The 27,434-nt window shown below is 46.2% G+C and overlaps 1 protein-coding gene across 2 annotated transcripts in view; it reads left to right on the forward strand.

Annotated features, from left to right (window-relative positions):
* NUAK1 (NUAK family kinase 1) overlaps nucleotides 1–27,434 on the forward strand; it is a 73,950-nt gene that overhangs the window by 21,852 nt on the left and 24,664 nt on the right. For both annotated transcript variants that reach the window (XM_072844256.1, XM_072844255.1), the window contains exon 2: nucleotides 13,186–13,306. In XM_072844256.1, the coding sequence (XP_072700357.1) occupies nucleotides 13,186–13,306 (121 nt within the window). The remainder of the gene's footprint in view (nucleotides 1–13,185; nucleotides 13,307–27,434) is intronic.

Raw genomic sequence — 27,434 nt, forward strand, 5'->3', positions numbered from 1 at the left:
ATCCTGGGGTTTGTGGTCTTACCCACAAGGATAGAAGTGGTGTGGACTAGAGTGGAATCGGATATTATCTGGGTAGGTTGTCTGGCTTTGGCAACTTGCAGTTTACTGGGCCAGGTTGGTGGTTACGAGTGGATGGGTGTTCTCATTCTTACAAAAGTTAAGATGATATTTGTCACGTCTGATTAAATTCAACTCAACAAATGTTTATTGAATGTCTGCTATGGTGCCGGCTTCTTCTCAGATATCGAAGGCACAGGGATGAACAAAGTAGTTAGGGTTTCTGTCCTGTAGGCTCTGCTTGCTGTGCTTGGTGTTGACCATGAATGACCCTCCCTTTTATTGGGTTTTATGTTGACTGTGATTTAGGTACCATTGTCAAGGACTAGTGTATCAGTGTGCTCAGGCTGCCATAACAGAATTCCACCAAACTGAGGGGCATAAATAACAGAAATTAATTTTCTCACAGGTCTGGAGGCTAGAAGTCCAAGGTCAGGGTGCCAGCAGGGTTCATTTGTAGGGAGGCCTCTCTTCCTAGCTGCAGATGGCCACCTTTTCATTGTGTCCCCACATGCTCTTACACGGGTGTGGGCATGCTCCTGGTGTCTCTGCCTTTCTTATAAGGACACTGGCCCTTTCGGATCAGGGCCCCCACCTTCATTTACCCTTAATTACCTCCTAAAGGTTCTGCCTTCAATTATAGTCACATTGGCGGTTAGGGCCTCAATATATGAATTTAGGAGGATACAATTCACCTGTAACAACTGGTAACTATTATAAAATATTATGAATATTATTTGTCAGAGAATATGGCTAGACTTTCTTCACTTTTGAAGATAGGTCAAAATTATCCTGCTGAACCCCCAATTAGCCAGGAAAAAGGGCAAAACTCCAAACAATTTAATACAGCTTTATTGTGGTCTGAGGGGAAATTATTGTAAAAATTACATCTGGATGCTTCCTGAAGATTGGCATTTTGACTCACACCAGTCAAGTGAGACATGGCCCATTTTGTGGAGGATGTGACTGAGTGTGGGCATGCAGTATGTGTGAGCAAAGGGGACAGTGGTGATGTGCCCTTTTTAGAGATGGGAAATGAATGAGCAAAATGAGACTCAGTTTTGGTCTTATTTAGGAGTGTGAGTGAGAGACAGAGGTAGAAATGGTGTATATGGGGGGTGACACATGGAAGGATTTCTCAGAGGCCCCACCTCTGCACATACACATCAGTTGGCCTGTGATCGCACAAAAAGACATGTTGCTGGGAAGGGTCTTACAGTCCTAGAAAAAGCATCATCCTGGCCAGACTCTAGGGTCATGAGGAGGGTGAAGTATCTCAATTGCGCTTCTCCTTGTCTGTGCAAAGCCTGTGTATCTTCTGGTCCAGTGCCCCATCCCACCTCCTCTGAGGAGCCTGCCTTGATTTCTCGAAACCCAAATACAGCAGGTGCTTGCCTGCTTAGTAACCTTGTTCTCCTTTCCTACCCTGACTCATTGGTATCTCCCGGTAGAAGTTAGGGGTTTTGGTTACTACTGACAGAAATGGACTCCATGATTCATTGAGGAGAAAACAAATTTGTAAGGCCTGGTGTATCCCACAGGACCAGGCTGGGGAAAAGATAAAACCCAAGGAAGCCCCAAGGAACTATATCTTCTTGGATATTATTGTTGGGATGAATGTCCCAGCCATTTTCAGACCACTTAGAATTCAATTCTGGGGAACGAACATCTTCTTAGCCAAATCCTAGAATCATGGGTCCACCCATTGGCATTGGCAATGGGTCTACCCATTGACTGACAGTCTCTTTAAAACTGCATGTAATGATATCCCCAGAGCAAAGTCAGGGTGTTTCTATCAGTTGAAGGGTGAATGGGTGCAGGCAGGGAGGAACCCCTATGTCCACTGTCCTTTCCAGTAGGATTGTAAGCAACTTAAAGGGAATGTCTGGATCATGTTCTGTAAGACCTGGATCTCTGCCTTATCCAGAGCAGATTTGCCAAAATTGCTTGCTGGCGAATTGACTCATGATTGCATCATTTTTAGGGACACACCTCCCAGATTCCCCCCACCCCCTCCAATTCTGCCTTTTGTCCAACTGCATTGGCTGGCCTCACAGAGAAAAGCAAGGAATACTAAGGGATGTGCTTTTGAAGATGGAAGCAGTTTAAATACTAACTAAGAACAAGACTTAGGGCGGGGACAGGGCAGTGTCTTCAGAGATTGATTCAGCTCAAATTTATCAGATACCTGCTATGTGCCAGGTGCCATGGCACTTGCCTTGTGGGTGTGGTACAGAGCTTATGAGTACAGGTACTGGGTTCTGCGAGACCCATCTGTTCTATTTATTAATTGTGTGCCCTAGGGCAAGTTACTTCACCTCCCTGAGACTCAGTTTATATTCACTGAGAAAGTAGAAATAATAATGTTTCTGCAAGAATTTAATGAGTGAAAGGTTGAGCAATAGGATGGTGCCCAGTGCCTGGCTCATTGTCAGGGCTTGATAGCTGGTAATTATTAGGCTTACTGTTAGCTATTGTTGGGAATGATCTCTCAGCCCTTCTGGAGTGGGCACTATAATTATCTCCATTTTCTTTCTTTATTAGCTTATAAATTTATTTTTTAAAGTTTCGAAGCGTGGAAGTCCAAGATCAGGTGCCTGGAGATTCTGTGTCTGGCTATGGCCCCCTCCCTGGTTCATCGACGACCATGTCCTCACTTGGCAGAAGGCACAAGGGAGCTCTCTGGGGTCTCTTCACTAAGGGCACTGATCCCATTCATGAGGGCTCCATTCTCAGGACCTAATCAACCCCTTAAGGTCCTGTTTCTAAATACCATCATATTATCTCCAATTTAGGGGTGAGCAAGTTCAGGCTCAGTGGTTTCAGAACAAGTAGGGATTCAACATTTGAGAGACAAGTAAGTAAAAGAAGACTGCATGGCAGGTGGCTGTAGAATGATAACATGTCTTGCTTTGGTTTTGTTTTTTTAAGGGTCCTTCCCCCTAGCTTTATTGCGATATTATTGATATAACATATGTAAGTTTAAGGTGTACACGTACATGTTGCAAAATGATTACCACTATAAAGTTAATTAACACTTCTTGTCCTCTCACATAATCATCGTGTGTGTGTGTGTGTGTGCATGGTGATAACATTTCAGATCTACTCTTTTAACAACTTGCAAGTACATAAGACAGTATTGTTTACTATAGTCACTGTGCTGCCCATCAGATCCTCAGAATTTATTCAGCTTATAGCTGGAGGTTTGTGTCCTTTGTTTTTTTTTTTTTTTTTTTTAAGTTTGTGCCCTTTAACCAACATCTTCTTTTTTTTTTTAATTTTTTTTTTAATTTTTATTTATTTATGATAGTCACAGAGAGAGAAAGAGAGAGAGGCAGAGACATAGGCAGAGGGAGAAGCAGGCTCCATGCACCGGGAGCCCAACGTGGGATTCGATCCCGGGTCTCCAGGATCGCGCCCTGGGCCAAAGGCAGGCGCCAAACCGCTGCGCCACCCAGGGATCCCCTAACCAACATCTTCTATTTCCCTCCTATCCCTTGGGCCCTGGCACCCACCAGCGTACTCTCTATTTCTATGAGGTTGGCTTTATTAGATTCCATGTATAAGTGAGATTACACAGTATTTGCCTCTCCCTGTCAGATTTATCACTTAGCAAAATGTTAAGGTTCCATTTTAATGCGTGGAGACCATATGCGCCACAGCTTTTTGGCATATACTATATGCCAGGCCCCGGGGAGGCACTGAAGCTACAGTGAATAACACAGGAATGGTCTCTGTGTGAATGGGACTGAGGTTAGGGAAGTGGACCTCTAGGTGCATTATGGGGGCTCATCTTTGGGGGAGGGCATGGAGGGAGGAGCTGGTCAGCTGAAGACAGTAGTTGAGATGATCGGTGTGGAGGGGTCTTGGAGCACGAATGGCCAGGAGCATCACATTCTCCGTCCAGCCTGTTCTTTGGATCCCTGTAAGAGCCACAGACCTCCACCCCATCTCCCTGAGGGTAGGAACTGAGTGTTGGGTGTTGGGTGAAGCTTACAGAGCTCTCCTGCCTGACGGGTGGCAGGAAATGCCCGAGGGGAACTGAGCGTGCTCCTCGGGGGTCAGGCTGGCATCGCCTGAGGCTGTGTGCATGTAGCCGGAGGCGCTGCCGTGATGAGCTTCCCTGGCAGGTTTGTGGGGGGGTGGTTAGGGGGCTGATAAGCATGGGGGGTGGATTTTGCAGCAGGGGCTCTGCAGCAGGGCCCAGCCTGCTGACTCTCTCTGGGTAACGGACAGTGAGAGTTTCCTTTGGAAGGACAAGAAACTCTGGTTTGTGAGGAGATGCTAACGGAGGCCTCCAGGAGTCAGATTACAGCCCCGCTGTCCTTCCTTACCTGTCCCGAGTGCTTTGCACACTCTGATTGCCACGAATCAGCTTTCCGAGGAAGAGTTTTGTTGGTATAAGAATAACACCTGAAGAATCTTCCCTTTCACTTATTTATAGAATCACTCAAGCTTGAAATAGGCAATATAATTTTTTTTGCTTGTCCTATATATTTTACCATCTTAAGAAATTAAAAAACTTTTTCTCTTTATTCTGTTAAATTCAATTGACTAATTTTTTCCCTCCACTTTGGAAAATCAATTTTGTTTCTTAGGTCTTTTGTGTCCCTTATGCATTGTTCCCAAGGTCAGCGATTCAGTAGTGGCCTCAAGTTAATATTTAAAAGCAATGTTTTCAGTGAATTAAGAAATAATGGGATAAAAGCCTCCCCGCGTGCCCCGCATGCCCCTCATGTGTGCTACCAAATCAGGCTTCAGAAATTGGACCAAGATTTGGACTGACTCGGACAGCAGACTGCATCTCTGGCCTGTCTGTGGGAGGACAGCCCCCTGGCACGAGAGGGAGGTGTCATGCTGAGGAACAGGTCACAATTCGCCAGCACGCTTAGGAGTAGCTGTTGCTCACCATCTCAGCTTGTTAGTCCGGGGCCTGGCTGCTGGGGCATGCTTCGCGTATGCACTGTAGATCTTTGGGTGGCAACCTTAGTCCCCCTGCTAGCTGTGGCTCGGAAGTGGGTTAGCACTTGCCCAGAGTATTAATCCCGGACTTGAGGGAGACCTGGGACTCTCGCTGCAGCTCCAGTGCTGCTACTAACTCTGCTACTAACTCTGTGAACCCAGGGCCTGTGCTTTGACCTCTCTGGGACTCAGTTTCCTCACCTGTAAAATGAGGGGGTTGGCATAGAACATCCTGAGCTCTACCATCGGCTGATCGCTACTTCTCGTGCTGTGTGCCGGTTTCCTTCTCTGTCCTCCTTCCTGTACACTGTCTGCTCCAGGCCTCCATCAACCTCGTGGAGCTGGCACCCTTGGCATCCTCCTTCGCGGATGAGGGAAATGAGCCTATGGCGTGCTTGCCTCTCTGCAGGGGCGCCTGGCCATGTTGTTGTGACTGAAGACAAGGCCAAGGTGCTGATGTGGTTTTTCAGCCATTCCGGTGGGGGCTCTGCTGCACTCAGAGGTTGATAAATAAAGGTTGCACAACCCTAAGCTTATCCAAGCCCGGTTGTGAAGAGTGTCAGAGTGATCAGATGCTACCGGTCCAGGCTGTCCAGCCACAGCCCTCTGGTCTGGCCCTTCCTCTCCCTCCCCAGGACAGTTGGAACCTGGAAGAAAGCAGCTGTGCTTTAGAGTTCTGAGTTGGTGCTGCACTTGGTTTTCGGAAACGTGAAAGTCCAAAAATAAACAGCTGCCTGGCCACTAGAGTTCTAGCTAAACAGCCTTGCGAATTTAGTCTCCCTGTGTGGCTCTGCTGTTGCCTGTGTCACATGTCTTGTGCTACCAGAGGCCTTTGCATGTGGCGGGTCTTGGGGTCACTCACTGGGGCAGAGAGCCTGGAGAGACTTCTGGAGGATCCTGGTGGGAGAAAGCTCCTCGCAGTCCCAGCCAGACCCTCTGTCACCAAGTGGGCCGAACGTGAGGCTCCAGGGCTCACTTCTTGTCTCTTCCTTTGGAGACATTTATGGTTCCAGGTGTGGGAGCCCCAGGCCCATTACCAGCCAGCCTCTAGGGCCTTACAGCATCCGCAGGTCTGCAGCCAGAAACTGCCCCCTGCTGGGAGCAAGCCTCCCATTTGCCAGGGGCACATTAATTCGGGTCACAGAGTCCCCTTAGGGAAGCAGCTTGTGTTTAATTCCCCTCTATATGGGTGGGCAGTTCATTAATTCTCATTCATCACCTAATGTTTAACATGGCTGCATAGTGTCTAAGTTTCGGAGTAGGAAGTGCCATGGTGCCACATCTACTCCGACGGTTCTCAAATGTCAAAGTGCCGCAGAATCACCTGGGGAGCTTGTAAAAAATGCTGATGCTGGAATTCAGTAGATTTGGAGTGGGGCCTGGAAGCTGCATTTTACAGTTAGGCCCCCGCCCCTGGCTCTGGTGCAGGTGGTGTGCTCAGCACTCTGAGGGGAACTGCTCACCCAGAGAATCAGATTGTGTGCTCTGAGCTGGCTCATTGCTTGCTTTGGCATTGTCACTGTTGTTAACTTTCCATGGGCCTTTTTTTTATTTTTATTTTTTTTCCGCTCCTTTGATTCCTGCCTGGTCAGCCATGGCCACTATCTAGTGTTTACAAACCCAGGCACAGTGCAGGGAGTGTGAATGTGCCCACAGTTTCTAAGCCATGAATTCCACCTCCCTTGTGGCATTACCCCGTGCAATAATGACATGCTTAGTCCAGTCCTTGAAAAGGGGGTGTGGAGAGCCAGGGAAGCCCACACGTGTAGATAAAGACCTCCCTGCCTCTCTGAGGTCCTTCTGAGCAGGCCCTGGCCCTGTCAGATAAGAATCTGATATGCTATTCAAATTCTGGAAATAGAACACATTTTTGTAAAAAAAAATTTATTTTAGAGAGAGAGAGAAAGAGTGTGGACCGGTACTTGCACAGTGTACAGAAGGCTAGAGGGGGTGGGAGAGGGAGAGAGAGAACCTCAAGCAGACTGCTCACTGAGCACGGAGCCTGATGTGGGTCTGGATCTCATGACCCTGAGATCATGGCCTGAGCCAGAACCAAGAGTAGGACACTGAATTGACAGAGCCACCCAGGCTCTCCTGGAAATAGAACACATTTTCACGGTGGGAGAAGGGTCAGCATCACCTGAGGCCATGTCATCTCTGATGGGGAGTTTTGGTAAATTGAGGCTGGAGAACCAACTTACAGAGGAGTTTATTTTCAGGACCTTTCACAAGACTAAAAGGTTGCTGGTGGTGCACTGTGATGCTGTTCTTTGAAGAAAAAGCTCTTTCTTACCCGTGCCGTGCTTCCTGGTGTTGGGGGTGCATCTCCTCAGTGCCTCTTGATACAATTCTTGGCTTCTAATCTGCTTCTGCCTGAAGAAAAATCCATGTAGTGACATGAATCAACAGGCCGGAGAGGAAGAGGCCCTTGGGCCCCATGGAGGAGTTGGCTTAGGTCCCTGTGGGGCGGTTGCATCATGGCAACTTGCTCAAGTGTTGTCCTGAGTTGGCCATGCTCCTCACCAAGAGCTGGGGGTCATTTAATTAATGAGGGGCTTTGGCTGCAAGGTGGCCTCTTGGGTGGCATCCCTATGGTGATGGCCATGCACTGCCTGTCCGAATAGAAGCCATCAAGTGACCCAAGGGGCTGTTTGGCTTAGGATGCAAACTTACTCCTACTAAGTGATGCTAATGCTGTGTTTACAGATGGGCAGGCCCTATTTCTTCCCTGCTTCTCAGACCCCAAATGTTGCCCCCTGGCACCTCACCTAGGACCCTATAAAACTTTATCCACTTGGAGGGGCCTGAGCTTTATCTCCAGGTTGTGGAGACTGTTTGAGACCCTTGGAGGGATCCTGTCACCTGCCATGTTTGCTGTCCACCCCAGCATTACCTGTAACCTCTAGAGCCAGAATCCTGGGGCTCAGGCTGTCTCAGTTGTAGCCTTAGCTCTCTATCTTTTACAGACTGGGTGAGTTTGAGAAGTATTTGTCTTTTCTGCACCTCAGTGTCCTCCCCTGTAAAATGGGGCCTTAGTTAGGATTAAAGGAGATAAGGCTCACTGGCACATGGTTAACACCTTAGAAATGCTGGTTATGACCATCTTGAAGAATATTGTCACTGATTTTTAAATGCTGATATGTCAGAGACAAAGACAGCACTAAGATCTCCCTGCAGGCTGACATATGGCAGTGAATGAACATCCATGGGAGGTGCTCTGGAGGGATGAGGGCAGTGACGCTCTCAGTCTGAATCTGGCAGACACACAACCTGCCCAGAACCTTCCCCACTCCCCAGAGCAGGCCGGGAAGACAACTGGCTGCCCCACTCTGCAGGCAGGCAGGCTGGGTATGAATTTTAACCTGCTCTTGCCTCAGCACAAATGTGGGGAAGGGGAGGATGTGTGTGGGTGATGGGGTGGGGAGAGGCCTATAAGAGGATTTGCTGGGGGCTCGTCACCCCAAAAACATGGCCCCGTATCTGCCAGGCCTCATGTATAGTCACCACCATTCAGTGGACACCTACTGTGTGCTGGTTACTTTACTCACATTATTCCCACACCCTACAACTACCCCAAGAGGGGGGCTATCCTAGGCCCATTTTACAGACGAGGAAACAGACTTGCAATGCTGGGGCTCATCTGAGGTTGGCCTGCTGGCAGTAGCCTGAGCTTTATCCCGCGGCCTTCTAGAGCCCTGCGCAGCCACCAAGCTCTTAACATTCACAGCAGCCGTGGCAGGAAAGGACGCCCAGCAGGCTGCAGAATAGGTGGTTTGTGATGATTACCCCAAAAAGGAGAAACTGCGTGAATGCAAGAGGAGGCTGGCCCTGTTATGGTTAACAAGGAATGGGGACTGGCTGGGCTGATGCCTCTTACACAGGCCGGCACCATGGGGCGGAATCCCGGGTCCACGGCCAGATGTGCCGCTGCATACGGTTTAGACATTAAACTATAGGGTGGCCTTATTTAAAGGCAGACCATTTTATAAGGCACACAGTGCTGTCTAGACTTGGGAACGTTTATGAAAGTGGCTGTACTGCACAGGAATTCCCGTCACTTTGAAGGTGGAGTGACATCTCTCTGGCTTGTGCAGCAACAAATTGCCTTTTTTTTTTTTTTTTTTTTTTTGAGGGTGTATGATTTCAGACATTTGGTAATCTCTTCCTGCTGGGCCCTCTCCTTACCTCTCTCTTTCTTTGTCAATGTGGCTGAGGACTAAGGCAAGCCAGAGAGGAGATTTTCTCCAGAATGCCCCCACCCTGTTAGGACAAGTATGTAATTATTTGTGTCATTGTGCTAATGTCTTTGTCCATCCCCTATCCTCCCCCCAACCTTGAGGGCTGGGACAGAATCTTGTTGGGTCCCTTCTCTGTCATGGCAGCACTGTGCCTGGTACCTGCTAGGTGCTCCAAAAAAATAAGTGAACCAACAGTCCAGATTCAGAGAAGCTGCAGTGGAGATCTTGAGGCAGGCTTTTGATTCAAGTGAGAATATTTTTAACCCTGTTCACCTGCACAGGTGACCATGAGGAGAAGATGGAGGAATATAGTCCTGAGGTTGCTTTTGGGGTTCCAGGTTGTTCATCCTTCCATCTGGTCTCGGGCTCAGATGCCATGAATGGTCATGGTGGGTGAGCCTCAGCCGCTCAGAGCTTCCTGACATTTCAGATGAAGCTACAGTGCAAAGACCCAGGAGACAGATTCCGTTGGCCTTTATGTACTTTGGGGAACAAACGTGGTCTCCATTCCCTAGGCCTTGGCTTGCTGGCCCATGAGGAGCCAGGAGGAATCCTAGTGTGCTCCAAGAGTGAAAGGCAGGAAGGCAGGAAGGGCCTCCCTTCAGGTTAAACATGCTGACAGTTTTTGAGCACTTATCATGGGCCAGGCATGTTTTAACCTCCTGACATTAATCCTTACAGGATCCCTACCTGATGGATGAGCACAGAGGGGTTATGCAACCTGCCTGAGGTCACACAGCTAGTGAATGGTTTCAGGCAGGCCTCAAAGCCCTGTCCCTGACCGTTATGCAACAGTGCTTCCCCGTGTGCTGGCTTAGTTTATCCCCCCGACTTCCTGAAGCAGGCACTACCTTATGTTACAGGAGTTGCATTTCCAGATCTCGTTGTCCTTTTATAAAACAGCTCTTTAAAAATATGACAACCATTTTCAGCTTTCTAGGTCCTACAGAAACAGGCCACAAGCTGGATTTGGTCACAGGCTGAATATGCAGCAAACAAAGAAGCACAAGATAATTTCAGAAGGTGCCACTTGTCTCTAAGAAGATAAGGTGGGGGAAGGTGTGGAGAGAGGGAGGTAGCCATGGCTGGAGAGGCCTTGTGGGCTCCAGGGGTTGGGGAGGGCCACCCCAGAAGGTCCTGGAGCTGACACCTGAATAAGAATATAAAGATCCGCGGCCTGAAGAGCGCTTCGGCCCAGGTCTGCATCAGGTCTGCCCCCGTTAGGTGTTCCCCACCGGCTGCTGTTATTACTGTGGTTCTTCTGCGTCCGCGATTTGCCATGAACTGTCTCTGCAGCCTTGGGTGAGTCAGCTCTTGGCTCTTGGGAGTTGAACTGAGATGTCTCCTCCTGGCCTTGACAGTTGCATGGTTCTAAGTGATTTGTAGCCTTTGTCTCAAACTGACTTCCCTACAGCCCTTTGGAAGATGGGGCAGGATGGAGCCCCCTTTTGCATTTTCAAGAGAATATTCACTGCAGGAAGAGGGGAACTTTTGTGGAGGGACAGCCACCATGGTTATTAACAGTATGGAGCCCTTTTAGTTTCCTTAATGCAGAGTGGGGCTTTATTAGAATGGGAGCATTTTCCTTTTCATATTGGGCTGGAAGCCTCCCCCTGGCAAACATGCCCTGAGACCATCAGCCTCCTGCTCCACTGTTGGGGGGAACCGACAAGTGGCCTTATTTTCTTAAAGCCCACTCTACCCCCAACAATGTCACTACCCTCCCCCAACCCTGGATGGGAAAGAATTTGTGCCTATTGTCATTTGACAATAGAGCCTCCTGGAGGCCAAGTTCAGCCTGCTGCATCATCAAAGGGGGTGGTTTCTCCCCCTGGCCCATCTAATTCATGGAGGAATGCAGGAGATGGTCCAACAGCCACCCACATCCTCCACGGCCTGTGTGTGTTCACTGCTTCCCCCAAGAACCAGCTCCCCGGGTGCCAGGCCCCGCTCAGACAAAATAAAGCCTTCCAGTCATATCTTTACATTTGACGTCAGCATGGGGAGGCTTTTCTTGCTGCATACTGAATAGGGCTGTCGGAGGGCCTGGGGTGGCTTTGAGCCCAGCACCCTGGTGAAAAGGGGCTTTGAGGTTGGAAGCTCATTCATCTCTGGGCCGCTTCCTTTGATCCGGCCTGGGGTCTGCCCCCAGTCTCAGGGAGGGCGGTGCCTGTCCCTGTGTTTACAGCAGGCACCCGTGTTTCCGGTCTGTTTTGTCCATTCCTCAATTGCTCTCATGGGTAGGATGCCAAAGAAAAACTAAGCATCTTCCCAGGGTGCCTGTCTTGGTGGTGATGTCTGACTGGGGTGGTCCTTCCTTTTTTGCTCTAGTTTCATTAGCACTTCTCCCATCCGTGTTCTCATAACCTAACGCTCTCATCACCCTCGCCTCCCCCCTCCTTTGCCTCCTCCCTCCTCTTTTCCTTTCTGTTCACCTAGCACCTGCCAGCCTTCCCACACTAAGGTTTTTCTCAGGCCTGCCACGTGCCAACCCGGAGTTAAGCACTGCAGAAAAAGCAGTTAGATTCCCACTAGTACAGAGGCAAGTAACGACACAAATACTGATTTCATTACAGCTTGGGTGGGGGGGAGTCTGCAGAGCAGAAATATGGGGACTTGCCTGTCCATTTACCTCACTTGTGGGGAGGTCAGTAATCAGCAACAACAACAACAACAGCAACAACAATAATGATAGCTGCCCAATTCTTACTGAGTTATAGATGGACTGATTGCATTTTAGAAATGTTTCCATGTATCGTGGTTGGTGGGGACCTGGTGGAAGCCAGAAGAAGCAATGGTTCGTAGGTGTGAGGACGTTCCTGCTGAGGCTGGCAGGGCTTCACCCCATCTCAATTTAGTTGTGGTGGTGTCCTGCTGGTAACCAGGATGCTGTCTCTGGAGCACTTCCTGCCTTTGTGGTCCTGGGGTTAAGTGCCTTTCATCTAAGAGAGAGTGGTCCAGGTGGGAACTGACATCACAGAAGGACCACTTCGGAGGGGACGAAGCCGGCTTTGGGAACTGGCCACACATTGGTTGGCAGGCTTCCTTGTTGGCCATCCCCATCCAAAGTACTTTTTGCCTCCCTTGGAGCCAGGGCCAAGGATTAAATGACGAAGCAACTTGTTCATGAGCAAAGATGAATCCTTTGGCAAATCTGATTTTCCTTATTAGATTCCCATTGTCATTTAATGCTTTTTTATTTATGTGTTTCTTTTGAGTAACTGCTCTGTGCGCTGGCCCTGGCAGCGCTCTACAGTTTGCATTTGCAGACGTTGGCATGGAGATCAACTGGGGCTGGGCAGGGAGTCATTGCCTTATGGTCTTATCCTGACTTTTCTATAGCAGAGCCTTTTTTATCTTATCACGTGTACCAAACGAAGGTGCTTTGGAGAAGGAAGGATGAAGGAAGGATTTGGCCACTGAGCAGTTGTACAAAAAGCGTAGGCTGCAGTGCTAAGACCCCATGTAGGGGCAGAACTGGCCTCGAGAAGCCCCATGCAGCAGAGCTTTCGCTAGCCTTCGGCAGCTGCCCGGTGGAGCTGAGTGATACTGATTTCAACCATCCATGTTTAATCATTGATACCCTGTAAACCGAGCTCTCCTTTTTTCAAAAGGATCAGGATTCCTGGAGTAAAGGAATCTGGCCACGTGAAGCAGTCCACTTTATAGAAAAAAGAAAAGCCCAAAATAAAAAAAACCAACCCTGCATCCCAAACCCCAGGCTGTTGGAACCTGATGTTTTCTGTTGTTGGGAGAAGGGTGTTTTTGCTATAAACGAAAGATGTGACAGGGGGTATTTTGAAGCTTTATTTTGGTTATTGTCGGTTCTGCCAACAAGTAACATCTGTATTTATTTCCCAAGTTCCCCCAATGGCTGATTTGCATCTGTTTAGTTCTCTGGGTAACATTTCATTTCCTGACTTTATAGGTTGCTATAAAATCCATTCGTAAGGACAAAATTAAGGATGAACAAGACATGGTTCACATCAGACGAGAGATTGAGATCATGTCATCCCTCAACCATCCTCATATCATCAGTATTTATGAAGGTCAGTGATTTTTTTTTTTTTTTTCACTCGCGTATCAGTTACCATTTCTCATACCACGAGGCCTGCCAAGATTTTTAGGTAATTGTCCTTCTGGGCAGGAGCCAAGTATTTTTCCTCATGATGCAAAAATAGCTGGGTGTTATCTCTTATTTGGTTACTTTGAATGCAACCAGACACACGAAGCACAGCTCACTATGGTCATAAAATAGCTCTGGCTAGTGCCTTCTTCTAGCTCCTTGCCAGGTCTTTGGTGGTTGCTAAGCAACTGGCCTTATTAAAAGCCAGCATGCGAGACAGCCATGGTTTCTGAAAAATGGCAGTTTGCTGGGTGACCAGGGTCATGGTGGAGTCACGTGTTATTCCAAGTGGAGGCTGTTTGAGTTGGGAGTATCTTTGAATGGGTCCGAGAAAGAATAGGGATATCTTGGTGGGGCAGATGCTTCACGAATGGAATTCAAGAGCGGCGTCAGTAAAAAGAAAAATGCTCATGCTTCAACTGGTTGCTCCTTCCTGGGAAGAAATGGAAAGTATGAACTTCCTATAGCCTATTTTTTTTTCTCTTAAATCTGTAAAAAATACTACTCAAGCAATATGTATTTGTTGCAGAAGTGACTGAAATGCACAAATTAAAGTTTCAAAATAATTTCATTTCTCACCCTCAGTTTGATAAATTAGCACTCTAGCTATATTTATATTTTTATCTGCCTCTCTATATCTGTACCTGACTTTTATTCAAAGTTAGATCATACTATTGATAATGTTTTTTTGACTTAATTTTTTTTTTCACGTATTATATCATATATCTCTTCCTATGCTAGTAAGTATCCCCTGTAAGGACATTTTAAAAGGCTTTAGAGTATTCCATTTATGGATGTACCATAATTTATTGGGTCTAATTCCTTTTGTTATCAGCGGGGCTTTAGGGACCTTCCTTATAATCATTTATATATTCATTTCTGACGATTATTTTTTTCTTATGAAAAATTTTCTAGGCTTGGGTTTACTGAGTCAAAGTTTTTCCCCAGAATATTTTTTAATATACACAGTTGAGTCGGAAAAATGAACCTGTTTCTAATTTAGTCTCATCATAGTATTTTTAATTGTGGTCTGATCATAATACGTTGCACAGTAATGGCTAAGAGGAAACCAGACAGTAGCCTGAAAGTTTTTCTGATACCTATCTCAAGTTTTCCCTCTGATTCCCTGCTGTTTCTGGCCATTTTTTCCACTGTGCCTTCTATTTTTGCTCCTCATCTAGAAGTAAATGTTGGTAACAGTTTTTATCTTGATTTTTCCTAAAACTCAGTTTTGGAGCCCATGGTGAGAGGGTGTTTGAGGGACATTTTAATTCATTCAATCATTTATTCATTTGCAGAATTTCACAAACATCTTTTGCAGTGAGTCTCAAAGTGCAATCTCTGAACCCGTAACATCATATGAATTGGGATTGTTAGAAATGCAGATTCTAAGGCCTCACAAGGATGTGCTGAATCAGCAACTCTGGGGGTGGGGCTCGGCTGTCTGTGTTTTCACAAGTGTGGGAACCACTGGTCTACTGAGTGACCGAGTCTGGTTAAGCACTGGATTATATGTGGTTAGACACCGAAAGACACAATAGGCTATGGACCTTATATTCAAGGCATCATACAGGCATGACAGAAAAATATTACGTAGGGGCACCTGGGTGGCTCAGCAGTTGGGTATCTGCCTTTAGCTCAGGGCGTGATCCCGGGGTCCTGGGATCGAGTCCCACATTGGGCTCCCTGCAGGGAGCTTGCTTCTCCCTCTGCCTGTGTCTCTGTGTCTCTGTGTGTCTCTCATGAATAAATAAATAAAATCTTTAAAAAAGAAAAAAAAAGAAAAGAAAAATATTATGTAGATATGCAAAGCAACATATTCTGGGACAATGGAGTCCTGGAGCTTAGAGGTTTTTGTGGCTGTCAAGCTGGGGTTTGAAAAGTTATTTTGAGGAAGAATTGGGGAAAGTAGAATTCTAGGTTGATAAAACAAATCTGAATATGCCTGCAAACGAGAGGAACATCTAAAGGTTCAAGTGAGTGGAGATGCAAAATGCAGGATGAGAGTGAGTTTTATAAAATTCGGAGTGTTTTTGCTCCTCGTGGCTTCCATGGTTACCATGGAAATCCAAAGGCACTAGTGAAGGATGTCCTCTCCAGTGTGAACCAGTGTGGGTCACATGTTCTGTGGAGCAGCACTGTGTTTGGGATTGCTTGGCGTGGAGAAGGAGCCTTCTTTATTGGGAAGGTGGGACAGAGTTTTCAGGCTTCTTAATTGGGAGACGGTCTGTGGTAACTGAAGTCTGGCACAGAGAGGCCTGACTCCTTGACTAGCATCATGCTCGCTTTGGCCTTGGGAATCCTGCAGGTTGTATGGGGAACAGGAATCTGTACTCATACCAAGAAAAGGACAGAGATGAACTTGAATGGAAGAGCACTCTATTATTAAGGTCAAGTTGGCCTCAGCTCAGCCCCCACTGGAGACTTCAAGAAGAAGAGAAGCCCTTGCTTGTAATTTTAAAGATAGGTACCACAAAACTTAAAGTTCTTTGAGTGACTAGAAATAATTTCCATCGAGGCCTCAGGTGGGAGCTTGGGCCTCCATTCATAAAACCCTATCAACAGGTTTTGGGGAATCAGGAAAGAGCTGGAGTTCTCACATCAGGCTCTTGGGTTTTGGTCCCAAATCCTTGACTGTGGCCTTGACATGAGACTTTGGGTGAGTTGGGGGACTCCCAGGCCTCAATAGCTACACATATAAGATGAGGATAACAATTCTATCTTTTTCTTAGTGTTGTTGATAGGATTCAATTATATGATACATGTTCTGGTAAGCTCAAAAAAGGGAATTGTTGTGAAGATAGTATAATCATTACAAATGGTACCTAACTTGGTCCATTGGCCTGGGTCAATGGGTAAACTGCAGGGTGTTTGTAAGTCCTCTAGAATATTGTATAGTTGCCTATATACAGCTATATAGTTGTATACTGTGCCAGTATAGAAGCCACAGCCATAGATGGATATTTAAATCCAAATTAATAAAACAAAATAGTTAAAAATTTATCAGTTCTTTAGTACCACTAGTCACATTTCAAGGGCTCATGCAGCTAGTGGCTGCCATATTGGACAGTGTAGATACAGAACTTTTTCATCATTGCAGGATAGGACCATGCTGGTATTTAATGCTTTAGATGTTGAGTGCATGGGTTAATTTTTTCTGAGGAGAGAGAGGGTGCACAGCTTTCATGAGATTGTCCAAGGGATTCCTGACCTCAAATAGGTTAAAAAATACCTCTACTGCCATCAAGTTATTCTGTGACCTGCAGAGGATCATACAAATAAAACATATTGTTTTTATCCAGAAAACGCCCAGAGACTTAAATGTGGCTTTTTTTTTCCTTTTTAATTTCTTAGAAATCTCTGGTTTCTGTTCTGTTCTCTTTCCCTTCTCCCACGCAAGTTCTGTTTCTCCCACGTCCACTGAATAACTGTGGAGGAGGGCAGCTCCCCTCCCTTCCCCCGAGGTTTGGAGTAGGGAATCGCCAAGGCACCCTTCCAGCTCCTTCACCTCAAACTGGGACCCCACAGTCTCCAGGGCCTTCTGACTTTATCTACTTTGCTGTCCAGGAGCCCAGGACCCAGCCCTGAGTGAAATTAGACCTCTGGATGTCATCCATGGAATCCTGTACAGTTTACAGGCTCCCTGACATCGAGCCTCATTTGATCCCTACAGCAAACCTGTGCAAGGGGCAGGCCAGGTTTTGCAGTGGTGGAGATTGAGGCCCTGGAAGATTGACTCACCTGGTGTATTATTTGCCACGGCTGCCACAACAGAACACCATGGACCGGGTGGCTTGTACAACACAAGTGTGCTATTTCTCAGTTCTGGAGACCAGAAGTCCAAGATCCAGGGTAGCTCTCTTCCAAGCCTCTTTCCTTGGCTTATAGATGGCCATCTTCTCCCCACATCGTCATATGCTGTCCCCTCCATGTCTGTGTCCAAATTTCCCCTTTTCAATGAGGATACCAGTACCACTGGATTAGGGCCCACCCTAATGTCCTCACTTACCCTTAATTATTTTTTTAAAGGTCCTGCCTCTGAGTAAGGTCACATTCTGAGGTTCTGGGCATTGGGACTTCAACATATGAATTTGGGGGACCCAATGCAGTTCACAAAACTAGGTACTGTGGCTAGCTCATGTACCTGGCACACAGGCCTCATGACCTCATTAGTTTTCCCTCCGCCCTGCATTTCCGACCTTGTGTAATGTTCTGCAGCCCACCTGGGTGCTCCCAGCACCTTCCTCAGGCTGGCCTTTTCTCTCCTTGGCCCTGAGGTGTGGTAGGGGCAGGGTGGTGGCAGCAGGGGTGGGGGATGCAGTCTGTGGTCTCTCTGCCAACCCCAGTGTGAAAAGGAACCTTCTTCCTGGCAGCTGATTGGTTGTGTGACTGGCCAATCAGGAGCCGTGGCCGGTGCAGCAACGCACAGATTCTGCTGAATGAAAAATCAGTGCTTAGGCATTGATCGGGCTGTGTGGACATCAGCCAAATGAATGGAACTGTGGAAGAACCTTCTGAGCATTTCTTCAGCCAGGACTTTGGTGGTTTAAAATACACACATGCACACATAGCAGCAGCAGCAGCAAAAGCAGCAACATGGCAAAGCAATGTATCTGACCCCCTGTGTTTAGGAACTTTGGGCCTTCCTGAAGGGAACACATGATCGTGGACTATACTATCCAGTGATATTGAAATACAAGTTCCAGAGGAAAAGCAATCCATTCATTCAAAAAAAAGTACAAATATTGAGTGTGTATTACATGCACGGCCCTATTCTAGGCACCAGGGGTACAGAGCAAGCAGGACAAGCCCTGGTCTCATGGGGCTGACATTCCATGAGTAGTCTGGTGACCTAGGTATTGAGCTGGTACCTGAGTGGAGCGGGAAGGGAGCCCCACAGAGACCTGGGCATTCCAGGCAAAGGCAACAGAATGTGTGAACAAAAGATGCTCAGAGGAGAGAAGGAGCTCCTGCTGGCAGATGTGACAGAGGGTCTGTGAGGCTGAGGGAGCGAGGGAGTGGTGGAGAGAGGAGGTCAGGGAAGGCCAGGTTTTGACCACAGCAGGGCTGTGGATTTTGTACCAGGAATAGGGCAAAGCCACTGATTTTGAGGAAGAAAGTAGCTTTTATTTAGCTAGAAGTTACTGAGTTTTACCCTGTTTTAGGTTGTGTGCTTGTATTATCTCAGTTAATTCTTATGTTCTTGAAATGCAAACTGTTAATATCCCTCATTTATGGCCAAGTGATTTTGTCTGAGAGGCTAATAAGTACATCTTCCAGGGTTACACCAACTAATAAGTGGTGGGTCTGAGAACTGAACCTTGTCACTCTGAAGCTGGTGCCCCTAATATAAGCCAGGTCAGTTTGGTGGTGCAGCGATCCCTAATTGGGGGTGAGCATTATTCGGGACCCTGAGATACAGACAGGTGTCTGTATCTTGGTGTTCCCAGGGGTTGTTGTCTGAACTACGTGAGAGCATTAAAGGCCAGCTTCATGGGTATTTTAGAAAATATTTCTGCATCCATCTCAGGAAGAAGCTTGGAGCCCAAATCTAGTCAACTCAGAGATCAAGTGTTTTCTAAACTGCAGTCCATGGAAATGTAAGTTTTCTGTACATTATTCACAATACCCACAGGCTCACAAAATCTGCGGCTTTGCTGAATTAATGCTGCTGTTCACCAAATCTCAAAAATAATTCCTTTCAAATGTTTCTTCCTCAGACCAGACCCTGGGGTTACTCTCCTGTTGACCTAAGGGTGAAGGTGATTAACCCTCAAATTTGTCAACTCTGTGTAAACACAAACCATAACTGGTTTCTAATGCTAAGTAAATAAAAGAGGATAGACATGTACCTTCCAGTGTATGATACTAAGGGTAATAACGTAACTGGAGAGAGAAAAGGAAGAAAGAAATCTCTGACTCCATCTCTGAGATGGACCCCTGTTTCCAGTCAAAGGAATTCCATTCTCTCAGTAGGGTGGGAATTGACAATATGGAAAGAACAGCTGAAAAGGAAGTGCCCGCCAGAGCTTTCAACTTGGCTGCCTAGGATGGAAGAGATAAAAACAGTTTTTGCCTGAGGTTCTGATTTCAGGACCCAAGTGCAAACATCAAAGGCACGTTGTCTCGCCTTTGCTTCCCCTTGAAAGCCTAGGAGACCCAATCTGTAAAACCACGAGAATGTACATCTTGCCACACAACACTTTAGGGAAACTTAGCACCCCATCTGGTAATAGTCCCGCTAGGCCAGGCCAGGAATGAAAGGGGAGGGCGGAGGGGGTGGTAGTGAGTGAGGGAGATTCTCTTCCTGGCCCTGCAAGATGACATTGTTTCATCAGCCTTTACATTGCAATATGCTAGAACGGGCCAACCCTTTCATCATGTTCCCTGTGCTAGGGAAGGATGGTCTTGGCTTTCAGGAACAAAGTGGGAAGCCTACTGGACCTTGGTCACTTGGGATCTCTCACCTTTGGAAGAGTGTCTGAAACTTAAAAAAACCAAATAGAACAAGCAAATGTGCCTCCCTTGATAAGCATGTATATCTTGTGAGCTTTAAACCTGCTGCTTAGGAGAAGACATAAAAGTCTATATTCTAAAAAATTCTCTGAATTCCTACTATAAAGGCACTTTGGATGAGGTGTTTTTTTTTTTTTTTTTTTATTAGTTAAAAGGTCTTCCATCTTCCTAGAAGTATATGTTACATTGTGCTTTTTAAAGCTACCTAAGCCCCCTGAGAATTTGTTAGGTTTTTCTGGAAGGGCATATGGTTCTTGCCTGGTGGCGAAAATCACTGCTCTAAAAATCCACCCAGAGATGTAGAGGAGAAACCAAGAGACAGGGTCTGTGGGAGAGCCTGTAGGCTGTATTGTGAGCTGCAGGCTTGGATGACTGGTCATTCTACCTCCTGCCTTCTCCTCTCCCTGGTCAGGGGCAGTGGGGCTGGTGCAAGACATGTTCACAGGATAGAGCAGAGGTTCCAGAGTCGCAAAGTCTGGCTGCCCCTGCAAAGTGACCCCTTGAGAATGGCAGGACCCTGATTAACTAACTGCTCAACAATGCATGGGAGCCATGGTTCTCAGAAGGACCCTCAACCTGCGGCATCTGTGTTGCTTGGGGCCACCCTAGATCCTAGTGTGTAATACCCAGCCCTCTGGGTGACTCTGATGCACTCTCAAGTTTGAGAACCGTCATGTTAGAGAAACAGCTGCTCACTGGGTCAGAAACTAAGGCAGGGCTCGTGTCTAGCATCAGTTATTTGGAGATACCTACAGTTCTTCTTCTCAGATTCAAGTGCCCTAACCCAGCCTTCTATCCTGCAAGCAGATCCTGATTGAGGAAGGCTTTTTTGTTGTTGTTGTTAAATATAATTTTAATTACCTTATGATATTCCATTGAACGGATATACCATAACTAAGCAATTGTCTTTTTTTTAATAATAAATTTATTTTTTATTGGTGTTCAATTTGCCAACATACAAAATAACACCCAGTGCTCATCCCGTCAAGTGCCCCTCTCAGTGCCCGTCACCCATTCACCCCCACCCCCCGCCCTCCTTCCCGAGGAAGGCTTTTTGAAGGCAGGGAATGGCTGAACTGATCTGACTGATAAGGCTTATGGTGCTTAATTCTACCCAGTGGTCCCACTGATTCGTTTGATCACTCATTGCTTTTATAAAAATGTAGCAAGTACTTAGATCCCTGGTACTATTCTAGTAGGGTGAGTAGGTGTTTTATTGTCCCAAGTAGGCTTCGATTTGAATGAGCCAGTTGCTCTTCCATGACCTTGGGCTAAGTGACTTAACCTGTCTGAGGCTCAGTTCTCTTACCTATAAAGTGAGACCAGCAGCTCACTACTTGCTAGATAAGGTTGTGAGGATTAAATCAGATAATGAATAAAATTGTTAAGCACAGTATCAATAAATAGTATTGATTATTCCTGATGGGATTATTCCTTTAGGGCTCTGAGAGGTCCTTAATGGCTGGATTATCACCTTTTGGGAGGTGTTAAAAGAGAAGGTTGAGGCCAGATTGCCTACATCGGTGAGCCTCAGGGCTGGACACACATTAACATCTTGTGGGACACAGGTAGAAAATGCTGATGCCGAGCCTTACCCCTAGAGACTCAGATTTAATTGGCCAGACTGAGAAATACAGACTTAATCCTGCAACCAAGAGGAAATGAGCCCCACTCTCAAAACTTGTCTTGGTCTGATCATTTGTCATTAGTGAATTCCAGAGAAGAATGTGTGTCTGGCCGTGATCACCCATGAGCAGTGAGTGATACTTTCAGGCTTGGGTTTACTTACTGTGCCATTCGGTTGCTGCCCTCATCAGGGACTCAGAACCCCATGAAACAGTTTGTTGAACTTGGCGAAGTGGTGTGTTATGCTTGTGTTTACTCTTTTGAACCCATGGCGAATCGCTGAGTATTTTAACACACTCCCTGTGCGGCCAAATCCACAAGTTCCACATGAAGGCTCTGCAGGCTGGGCCCAGGGTAAGGACTCGCCCTGGTTTGTAACTCAGCACCAGCTCTCCCTTCACTTTTCATCACACGAATGGGCTCTTCAGCTGTGAATCTGTCCAGCCACGTTTCTAATGAGTTTCCTATTAAGTTAGCTGTTTGACCTTCAAGTGTATTATTTTCATTGTTTTCATTTGATTACACCCAAGTCGTTTTTCTAGAGGCTGGAGATTAGAAATAAAACAACTAAAAACCAGTGCTACTCCCTGGCTGTCCTGCCTCGCCCTCTCAGATTTCCTGGAATTCAATATTGTCTGGTGCTCAAATAATACTTGTACTTGAAGTTAATTTTTAAAGAAAAAAAATGGAACTATGTTGTCGTATGATGTAGGATCTTTTGAACTGAAGTGTGATGGCTCTGTTAATTTGCCTCGGTGATGAACAGCGTGCATTGGGGAAGACTCGTGAGGCATGGAGGAGGCCCACTCCCCAGATGATTTGTGACAGTGGGTTCATCTGTCAGGGGTGGCTCTGAGGTTGGGATCCATACTTTGGAAAACCACTGGGGTCTGAGGAACAGGCCCTAATTATGAGAGCTAAGCTTGCCTTTACCTTAGGCTTGGCTGCAAGTCCTTTGATGTCCCTGAGTTTTAGTTTACTATTTCTCTGATCTCGCCCCTTCCTCTCATCCCTCAAGGGCACACATGTGATCTCAGGCACAGATTTTGCTAATACAGATCCTTAAGAATCCTGGATTTGATTCAGGCTTGACTTCTGCCTACTAACAACAGCCTAACACATATATGTATGCTGTGCCAATCTTCACGGTGAGGGTAGGTGGACTTCACCTTAACACATGAAGAAACTGAGGCTCAGATTGTTTAGGTAACTTGCCAAGGTCACTGAGCTGGGAAGTGGCAGAGCCTGGATTTGAACCCAGGTAGTCTGGCTCTGGGAGTCAGTCCCTTAACAACGACACTATGTTGCATAATGAGGTGGACCAGAATTTAGAGTGGACAGGATAGTCCTGAGCTGTACATGGTGGGTCGCGCAATGGCTAGAAGCGGAGGTGTGATAACCACAGGGCTGACTTCTCCACCCTAGCTGCTGGTAAGAATGGAATGAGCCATGGTGGCAAAGCCAGGAAGAGCCAGGCTATCTTCACAGGGGGTGAATTTCTACCACATTCATTGCTTGAGTTGGAGGAGCATGCTTTTTTCTTGGGAGTTCACTGTGTCAAGTATAAGAGCTTTAGCATTAGCCTCTGGTAGTTCTGAGGTGTTCTGACCAATTGTCAGTGCTCTCAGACTCAGAATTATGTGACTGTGTGTGTGAGACAAAAAGGCCCAGATGGACCAATAAAGAAAATGCTCAGGGAGACTGTGAGGTGTGACTGATGAGTATGTGGTGATGGTTGATGGAGCACATTGCCTCATAGCCCCGCTTGTTTCCATGGAAATACCTCAGGAATGGTTGTGGAAGGAGGATGGAATCCAATGGCTGCTCCAACATGGTGCCATTGATTCTGTCTCCCATGGAGCTCCTTCCTTTATCCTGGCCACATCCCCTGCCCTCCCAGGATTTATTAGGCCTCCAAATAGCACAGATGGTCTTAGCAGGAATGAATGGTCCTTGACAAGCCTTCTGCATCCCCTCTTCCATAGGTAGCTTGTATACTTTCTTATCATTTCTTCTGCCTTCTGTGGAGTCCACTGCTGGACTGGTTGGCTATGGTTCTCCTGGCACATGCCAGCCAACATCTAGAGAGAGTTTTGGTTTAAGAAAAGACAACTAGTGAACAAAAGAGCCTTTCACTGTCCAAACCAAGAAACACATTGATTCAACTTTGACCGACTCATTGACAGTGGGAGAGCTGCCAGCCCGCTGTAATTTCCTCACTCTCACTGCCATGAGCTTTCAGACTTAAGGGATCAGAAGACCATTTTGTGAAGCCATGAGCCCATGAAGTGCTTGAAATTTAGTTCTGGGGAGGAAACTCTTGAAGAATGGATCTTGTATTGATTAAAGGACCTAATGAGGTTGCAGACAGCTCTTGCACAAGAAAAGATCACTCATTTCCAAAATGAAAAAAAAAGCTACTTTTCATGAGGATCCTACAATTTTTGACAAAAGTGCACCCCTGACTTTGAGGAGTAGAGTGGTACACCTGTTAGAGGTTTCAGAAAAGCAGTAAAAATGCTGTCACGTGGGGAGACAATCTCATGGAAAGAGTGAACTAATTTAAGATAATAGAGTTGACTGAAGGCAAAGGCATGAGGACAATACTGATTGGTCCACTTTAGGCCCTTGGCCTTTTTGCTTGAAACCAACAAACTTATCTTCCTCTTCTGAGGTTACATGTAAACCAGACAGACGTCTTCCTTTTTTTGTAACCTGTTCTCCATGGAGCATCCTGTAAAGGGATTCCCATCCCCTTCCTTCCCAAGCCCATTTTCTTCCAAATGGTCTCTTGTATTTGGTTCTAGAATGGCTGGAGGATGGTTAAAATCCCAAGATCTCCTCACTCATCAGTGTTTCTCCCAGGACAGGGTGTTGTTTTGTAATAGCCATTTGCTCAAGTTATGCAAGTTGTGTTATTCACCCTGGGGGCAGCAGGAGGGAGTCTTTAGGAGTTGGGTAATTAGCACGGTTGTGAAAGCCAGACAATCAGAAGGCAGAGCTGGACTGTCAAACTGAACATCTGATGAAATTCAGAATTAATTTGGAGAAGTAGCTGTTGCTATGGTAACCAATCCCCACTCTCCCTTGAAATGGAAAATAAACAGAAAACAAGAGAAATCATTCAAGTTGATGTCTGGGAAGAAGGTGTCTCTGTGGGACAGTAGAAGAAAATGGACAGAATTTGGATATTAGTCGATGCAGAAACAATGGTAAAACCATCTCATGAGAGCAAAAACCAAGGTATTTTAGGTGGTTCAGTTCCATGCTTGTTTTTCTAGGAACTTTCTCAGGCATGTGGTTATCTCACCGATTTTTCTCTCTGATCATCTAGGTACTTAAAAGTCTGTATCATACAGGTTAGTACTGATTTATTTTGTAAGCGCACTACTAGTTGTATCCAGCTATGTTGCAATGCCTCCAGGACAAAGACTGTGCTTTAGGTTGCATTTGTATCCCCTTTAACACAAAGCAGAACATGCTCCAGATTGATAGAAAAGCACTTTCAGAAAAAGCAGTGATGGTGGTCACTAAAGAGACTTGAGTATTACCTGAGGAAAGTAACTGGATGATGGAGGAAGGTGGTGGGAAGAACAGAAGCTTTTGAGCCACAAACATTTGGGATCAAATCCTTATTAGCTAACTGCCCAACAGAAATGCCTACTGATGAGCATCGAAAGACATGTGCAAGAATATTTACAGCTGCATTATTCATAATGACCATCACCTGGAAACAACCCAAATATCCATCAACAGTAGAATGGATACAGCCTTGATACCTTCATTCAATGGAGTACTCTACAGCAATGGAAGTGAACAGTCTTCCATTATATGGAACAGACTTGGATTATTCTTACAGTGTTGAGCTAATGAAGCCAGACACAAAAGAATACATACTGCAAAATTCCATTTTTAAAAAATGGGCAGAATTTTGGTATTGACTTTATATATTGACTATGATATTGATTTTAATAGTTATATTCATGGTATTGACTTATAGTCACCATGTTCATGGTATTGGCATACAGGCATCATGTTCATGGTATTGGCTCATAGTCATCATATTCATGGTATTGACTTACAGTCACCATGTTCATGCTATTGGCTTACAGTTGTCATGTTCGTGGTATTGGCTCATAGTCATCATATTCATGGTATTGACTTACAGTCACCATGTTTATACTATTGGCTTACAGTTGTCATGTTCGTGGTATTGGCTCATAGTCGTCATATTCATGGTATTGACTTACAGTCACCATGTTCATACTATTGGCTTACAGTTGTCATGTTCGTGGTATTGGCTCATAGTCGTCATATTCATGGTATTGACTTACAGTCACCATGTTCATACTATTGGCTTACAGTTGTCATGTTTGTGGTATTGGCTCATAGTTGTCATATTCATGGTATTGACTTATAGTCACCATGTTCATGGTATTGGCATATATATATATATATATATATCCTCAGGGAGATGGTTAGTGAAAGAAAGGGGACCCAGGGGAGATAGGCCTTGCTGGGTGCTGTCCATGTTGTTTCTCTGAGTCCTGGTTCCCTATTTATGAAGGAGGGGTACTGCTAATACCTATCTCACAGGATTGTTAGGATTAAATGTGACAATCCATGGCATGCAGTAATTGTTCAATAAATATCTATTTTTACCACAAAAAAAGCTTTCTGAGGAAGGAGAGCTGGCAGAAGGCTCTCAGGAAGAAAGGGGCGCTGCTATTTCACAGGCCAGGATCCTGGGTGCTGCCTTAGCCTTTGTCCCATCTACTTACTGTTCTTGGCATGTTCGGGAACATCTGACTCCCTCCCTGCAGAGCTCCTTGTGGGCAGCTATGGTCCACAAGGCCTCGATGGCTTGTTCCTAGGCTGCCTCTCCTTTCTTGTCTCTTAATCCCTAATACCTGCCAGCTGCTGGTGGTTCTACTCCTGTTTCTGCCCTTACTCATGCTGCTCCCTCTGCCTGGCCTGCCTTCCCCATTCTTAACCCAGTAACATCTTCTCTCAGTATCCCCAGTGCCAGTCCCAGAGCGAGTACTTTATAAAAGTGTATTGTTGTACTTCAAGCCTGGATCTGCAGCAAATGGACATGGCCCTAGTGCTGTGGGCTGACTCCTGCTGAGCTAAGTTTCTATTCAGGGTTCTGATTTTCCTGGTAGGCCTGGCATGTCAAGGGCCATAGTTTTCCTTACCATTCTGGAGCCACCGGGCTTCTGGGTAAAACTGTCTGGCCAAGAGACACAGGCTTTCATTTTTCAGAAAGGAAACCCTTCCCAACTGGTGGAAAATAAGCTTTTGCTTAGTGACTAATAACATAAACACAGACAAGATTTCTGGGCTTATAAATAACCAGTTGTAAAAATGCCCAAGGGAAGTGGCCCTTTTTGCCAGAAGAATGGCCGAGAGTGTTCCTATCACCTCGCTGATAGTGACCTTAACGTGGGCAAGGAGCCTTGGGCCAAGAGTGCAGAAGATGGTCATTCTTCAGGACAAATTCCCAAGGCCTTGCTCTTATACATTAGAAATCCTGGGCTATTCTGGAAAAAGAATGGTTGATCCCTAGGGCCCTTTCTGCTCGAAAATTTTATGATTCTGTGGCAGCCACTACATGTTTTATTTTTTTTTAATTTATATATATATTTTAGATGTACCAGTGTTTCTCAAAAGTAGGCATTCTTTTTTTTTTTAAGATTTATTTATGTGTTTTTGTGAGAGAGTGTACATGTGAGGCAGGTGGGGAGGGGTTAGAGGGAGAGGGAGAGAGAGCAAGAAACCCAAGCAGACTCCGTGCTGAGCACAGAGCCTGGCTTAATCCCACGACCCAGAGATCACCACCCAAGCTGAAGCTAGAGTCAGACACTTAATTGACTGAGCCACCCAAGCGCGCCAGCCACAACATGTTT

Source organism: Canis lupus, chromosome 11 (assembly GCF_048164855.1).
Source record: "Canis lupus baileyi chromosome 11, mCanLup2.hap1, whole genome shotgun sequence".
Taxonomy (NCBI): Eukaryota; Metazoa; Chordata; class Mammalia; order Carnivora; family Canidae; genus Canis; species Canis lupus.